Source organism: Octodon degus, unplaced genomic scaffold (assembly GCF_000260255.1).
Source record: "Octodon degus isolate 3935 unplaced genomic scaffold, OctDeg1.0 scaffold00007, whole genome shotgun sequence".
Lineage (NCBI taxonomy): Eukaryota > Metazoa > Chordata > Mammalia > Rodentia > Octodontidae > Octodon > Octodon degus.
Window position 1 is genome coordinate 25,690,149 of NW_004524583.1, and position 6,568 is coordinate 25,696,716.

General features: G+C 42.8%; 1 protein-coding gene across 1 annotated transcript in view; it reads right to left on the bottom strand.

The window, feature by feature from the left end:
• Positions 1-6,568, bottom strand: part of Slc35f4 (solute carrier family 35 member F4) — a 24,383-nt gene that overhangs the window by 6,416 nt on the left and 11,399 nt on the right. Inside the window, exons 3-4 of the mRNA XM_023703947.1 lie at positions 4,291-4,416; positions 1,996-2,188 (exon numbers count right to left, since the gene is read on the bottom strand). Of these exons, the coding sequence (XP_023559715.1) occupies positions 1,996-2,188; positions 4,291-4,416 (319 nt within the window). The remainder of the gene's footprint in view (positions 1-1,995; positions 2,189-4,290; positions 4,417-6,568) is intronic.

Below are 6,568 nucleotides of genomic sequence, written 5' to 3' on the forward strand. Positions count from 1 at the left end.
ACAGGATCTCACTACACAGCTTGGACTTGTAGTGAGCCTCCTGTTTTCAGCCTCCGCAGCCCTGGGATTACAGGTGTGTGCCACCACACCCAGTTTCCATGGCTGGCTCAGAGCTCAGGGCTCAGGGCTCCCAAGGGCAGGGCATATGGTGCTGGGGATAGAACCCCAGTCCCTGTGCTTGCCTAAGCAGGAGCTTAGTCTGCTGAGCTATCTTGCCAACTCTGGCAACTTCTGTGAGGTAGGAATTTAGTAAATGCATCAAAGCTCTGCTATACTCCTAAATGGTCATTTTATAGGCCAAAATGAATATTTTAGCAAATTTAGTGAAAGTAATGGCATTTTGGTTGAACCAAGCCCTTCTCACTCAGCAGAAGTCAGGTGGTTTTGCTGAAATGTGTTTTCCTTATACTTTACATGAAATAGGGGTTGGGATTTGGTTCAGCGGTAGAATGCTTGCCTAGCAAGCTGGAAGAGCTGGGTTCAGTTCTCGGTACCAAGAACAAAAAATAAACCTCCCCTAAAAAACAATTCAACCAAAAAAATACAGTATAATCAAAAAAGACCAAAAACAAATAAGGCAACTACATGAAATAATTCTCTTTTGACAATCTAAGGAAAAGATCATCTAATTCAATGTATCATAGTAGCATGGGAACCAGCCCAAGTTCATGTGCAATCAGACCTGCTGGCCAAATGCACAGAGCCAAGGCACACCCCAGAGGCCAGCTCCCTGTGGGACGGACCCCAGCCACAGCGGCGCAAGGAGCAAGGCAGCTTACAGCACAGGCCAGCGTTGCTCTCTTAGCACAGCCTCAGCAAGACTGTAGCAGATAAGGATGAAGGCAAAATCTTCCCAACAGAAGCACTTAAGTTTTGGAGTGTAAGTGCCTGGGGTATGTAACAGTGAGGAGAGAAGCTGTCTCTTCAATTTCACATGGAACCACTTGGGCCCGGGGAGCTCTGGGGTGCCCTGGCCTGGGTCTCGTGGAGCAGCTGCAGTGCCAGGTGGCACTTTTCCCAGTGAGTACAGAGACCACACTGCTTGGCAGAATCCAGGGTCTGCCTAGCATGGGTGGCCCCCGGCCTGAGGAGATTCACTTAGGAACATGCTGTAGATGTGGACATACACATGTTGGTGGAGGGTTATTTTACTGCAAGGAGGAAACCATGTGTGCACAGGGGGAGCCAAGAGCCAGTGAAATTTTGCTTGTGATTGTTCCAAGCTAGGTTGTGTTGGCCAGGAAATAATCGAGGTCCTTTTAATTAGGATATTTTGGTCTTATAGAGACACTGCATACTGACCCCTACTCAACTCTTCGGAGACAATGAGATGACAATCATACAATTTTGGTCTTGAAAAATGGAGCTCAGGAGATTGACAATGAATGTTTCATTCTTCTCTTAAATGTTCCTGTCTAAGATCTCTCCTCAGAGGCCTGAATGGAACAGACTAAGGTGACCCACCCAACACCCTTGCTGGAATCAGGACATTCTTCTCCCAAGAGCTACAGAGGCATCACACGCCACCATGGCAAAGCTGGTCAGCGGGGGCTGGCGGAGGTCCTCAGGGTACTGGTGCTGGGTGAATGTAGAGCAGGCAGAGACAGTATGTGGGAGAGGGGGCAGAACACGAACGTTCTGATTCTGGGTGAGCAGACACGAGTCCCTGGACTGACTAAGGCGAGCAGCTCTATTTTCCAGGCTCCTCTCTGGTCTGGTGTGCTTCAGAGCAGGAGCTGTGTGAAGGCTGGGGCTGAGCAGAGTGGCCTCGGCCATCAGTTATACACCTTAAACCATGGCAAAAAGACACTACCTGGATAGTTCACATCTAATCAATCATGAGCCTGCAAAAGACCTTCTAACATTCAATGACATTAGCCAATGTAAATGAAGGCAGTTGAGGTATTCAAGGGTGGGTGGTGGTCATACTACTAAAATGTGCCCAAGGGAAGTTCGAGTGACACTATACGGATGCCGAAACCAAAGGTCACTTACCCAGCCACAATCCTGCCATCCCACAGAGACAGCCCCATGGCAGAGCAGCAAAAGAGGACCAGTGCTCCACCTTGGTGAAATACAGGATGACCGGGGTGAAGGAGATGAAGATCAAATTGAAGAAACCCAAAGTGGAGACAAAGTGTGCGGCTTCACCAAAGTTGGCACTTCCGAGAAACATCTTAAACAGAACCTGGATTGGGAAGAAACTCTTCAGCCACATGGTTGGAGACTTTGGGGCAGCAGAGGGTGAGTTCTATTGGTCTAGTGGGGAATGAACTGGCCCAGAGCTCCAGGTCTCCTTGCCCCGCTGTTTCCCTAGTCAGCTGTTATGGGAAGAAATTAAAATGCCCAACATCCTTCATGCAGAGCCACAACTACTGTAAAGGAAATTATTCATGGTGTTGAAAATTGCTGTGGGACTGTATGCTATGCAAAGCAAAATCATTAGGCTGGATGTATGGATAACAACTAACAAGGGTGCAGACTAGTCTAGAAAAATTTCTAGGCTTGAGATGCCATCATTTCTTCTGCTCAAGCACGTAATTCATTGCATCCTTTCTTTCTTTCTTTCTTTTTTTTTAGACAGACACTGAAAAGTAAATTGGACGAAGAACCTGCCATTATGTTCTTGAGAGAGATAATGCTGCCTTGGGTTTATAAGCTCTTCTCTTTCTGATCTTAAAATGTCTTCCCAAACACTGCATTATCTTCTGGGCTAAGAACATTTTGTTTTGTTTTCCAGACTTATAAGCCATGTAGAGAAGAAAGTGGCAGAGAGAGGCAAATGGCTAAAGTCACAGAGCTGGCTGGGGCAGGAGGCCAGATGTGGAGCCAAGCTTTCTCGTCCTCTTAGCCTGTTTTTTCCTTCATTAATCCTCTAATAGAAATGGAGTAGATTATTTCTGCCAAGATGTATTGTACAAACATAATTTGGAGCACGCTTGCAAATATCACCATTCTCAGAATGAATATATTCTGTACCATGGTCAGGAGAACTCACTCTGTAAGATAACCATCCTGTTGCATAGTAGCTGAAGGTACTGATTCTTTTCTTTTGTAACTAAAATTGTTATTTTTTTTTCTCTTGGAAGACTTAATTGAGAGGACTTGGGCATGTGCTGGCCTTTGGTCACCACATCAGACATCTTGGCGGCATTCCTGGGGGACCGAGTTAGACACTAATAGCCAGTGATTGAACACTTGTCAAACTTGTCACACAGAACCAGTGGCCCAGGAAATGTCAGTATGGAAATAGACTTCACACCCTCAGAGCCACAGTGGTGGTGAATAATCAAAGCAGGCCTCTGGGAGGTAGGTAAGGGCATTTTCTGCCTTTCAAAGACCATTTTCTTGTTGAAACACCAGGAGAGGTGACATTGGAGTCATCTAGAAAATTTGCTTTTAAAAAGCAGAGCTTTGGAGAATAACGTTTTAGATCTGCTCTCTTATTCTGAACTTCTAAAGTCGGGTGCCAATGACCCTGAATAGAATCTTCACAGATAACTGGGAAATGCCAGTGATTATGAGGGCAGTCTGAGCATCTCTCATCTGAGGACTCCTGGGCAAGATCTGCACTGTGTGCAAGTGATGCTCACGCCCTGCTCCAGCTGCAGGCCAGGCCATGCCTAAGTGCACTGGCAGCAGGCCTATCTATTTAGGATGCCTTTTTTAATGGAGAGAATTCTCTGGTTCTGGTTATGGAATGTATTCATTTACCAACATGTTAGATAAAGTTAGATACTTCAGAGAGAAAGAGCATCTTCATTTTGCTCATGATTTGAGCTTCTGTGCTATGGGGTCAATATGTAGCAAAGAGTGACTCTCGAGTGAAAGCTTATTTATTATTTCTAGCATTGCTTCAAAGTTAGAATAGTGATCATCAATAAATAAATGAAAGAAACACAAGGAGAGCAGAAGCTGTTCTCACTTTCCTGGTATAACTGCCTGACTAGGGTGGGGGCCCAGACTTCGGAATTGTTTAGCCCAGTTTCAACTTTGTTTCTATCATTTTCTGGCTGTTGGACCTTGGACAAGTAACTACATCTTTGAAAGCCCCCATTTCCTCTTCTGGAAAATGGGAGAAAGCATCTATGCCTAAGATTGCATGAGGCAATCTTAGAGCCTTTCTGGAAGATACCATCCCACCCATGGCACACACTCAACAAATGCTATTGAAACTATCATTTAAGCACATTCATTCTCTTTATATCCAAAGTTTCCATTGCCCTTTCTTACTTTATTGCTTCAGTCTGAACTATAGGTGACAGGTGACCACAGAAGTGCACAACATACCTTGTATAATGCGGACGTAGAGGCCGAGCCCACTGCAAAGGCCACACCTATGATGGAGTCCGCGTGGAAGTTATCTGCATAGGCCATCATGACAATGCCAGTAATTGCCATTATTGCCGCGACTATCTGTTGAGTGGGATGGAAGCAAGGGGAAAGAGATTATGACTCTGTATCCCAGGGCAAGCAATTCCAAGGCATCACGAAAGTCGCAATGCATTTTCTTAAGTCTGATGGCCTTTTCTATACCACTATTCAAGTATAAGAAGGGTCAGTATTAAAAAATAAATCAGTATTCTCACAAGACATCCATACACAGGTTATGAAAGTTGCTATTCAGGAATAGTAATTTTAAGCTCAACTTTCTAGAAATCAATATCTATATTAGCAAAATGGATTAATGGGAAGCTACTTCCAAATATTTTCACCTGTATTACATGCTTTTTCTTCAAACAAATCAGCATACATTTTAATCAGTTCCTTGGATCAGTGCATGATTCTAAAGACATCCACAGAACCGAGACTTGACTAGGGAGACTTAAATTTGACATAGCTAAGAAGTCAAGCTTGGATCAGGGGCAAAAAAAAAAAAATAAATCAAATAAATCAAATAACCTCTTACAGTGATTTATAAAGGAAAAACCAGAATCTGCACCATCACTTAGAAGGTCAAATGGAGGACACTCCTTCCTTTTATTTACAAAAGCTAATTGCATCTTTTAGGTAAATCACAGAAAGATAATTTCAGGTGATTATGCTAGAACATTCATTAACTGAATACAGTGGGATATTGATAATTTGAGGTCATAATGACTTGTTAAATGCTAAATTCTTGGTATGTTCAAAACAGGAGTCCACTGCCCTACTGAGTGCTAGTTTGCCTGGTCCTTTAATTACCATAAATGGATTCTACTGGGAAGCATTTCAAAGCTATGCAAACAGTAAACTAACAACCTTGAAACAGGAACCGCACACCATCTCCTCATTGACTTTAAAATCAAGATGAAAATTTGTGCGAAATTTAAACCTACATAGAAATTAATTTTGTTAAGCTTCAGTTCTGAGTATTCCTAAATAAATGAATTCCCCTGATAAATAGCTTTTCCACACCCATGATGTTTTGGGGCCTTATGGAACATTATTCGAGAATCATCAGCAACCAAATGTAGATTATTCACATGTGACTTGAGTCCCAAAGTATGCTGCTGGGTATGTAATTCACATGCTGCTCATATGATGCTTTTGTTGATGCCACCATAGATAAGCACATTGGTGGCTTCAGAATAGCTGCACACTGAAGTGTCCTTTGTGAAAAGCATAGGTGGCTTGGAGGGCAGCCACCCAGCCAGGCCAGGCCTGCCATCCACAATGAAGAGCAAAGAGCATGCTCAGCCTTGTCTGGGGAGGCTGCTTGGAAGGAAGTGTTTCTCTTGTGGAGAGAGCATCGGTTCTTTAATGCTGCTGGGTGAGTGTGCTTGTTGAGTTCTGTCCCAAATGACAGGGAGCAGAACTTGATACACACACCAGGAGGTGTGAAAGAATTTTGCCAAACAAGAGACAGACTCATAAATAAACTCATTGAGGTGGATAATGTAGACTTGGAAATTCTGAGGCTCATAATATTTCTTGATTTGAGGATTTACAGTTTAACCAAAGATATCGAACCACTTTTGTGCTACATGGTATCAAAGAAATGAAAAGTCCCATTAGACATTGGTATTTGGTTTTTGTGTTTAAATATAGTTTGCAGGTTAAGTATTCATGTGCAGCTTTTTTCTCATAAGACTAAACTCAGAACATAACATTTAAAATTGATATTTATTACTAAGTGTGTTTTCTTGGTTAAATAATCATGTGATTACTTTGAGACAAAGTTAATAGAACTGAATGTTATTTTTTTGTGTGTGGCCATCTCTGCCCACCCTAGGGTTGGGGCTGGTGTGGCATGTGGTGCTGGGGATCAAACCATGGTCCTTGTGTTTGCCTAAGCTTACCTAAGCAGGCACTTTAGACTGCTGAGCTATCTTACTGGCCCTCAATGTTAATTTTAGAGAAGTGTTTCTTCATCATTCAAATTATTGAAATTATTTTATGCTGTATTATGTTTGTATTTAGGCTACTGTGTAATATATAATTCTAAGCTTAGAAAAATATGCAGATACCTTATTTAAAAAGCGAGAAAACCCCCCATGTCTAGAAAGTGACAAACATAACACCATTATGCTCAGAAATGACTGTGGGAAGGGAGGTTTCCATTTCTGAATCAGCCATTAGTAAAAAA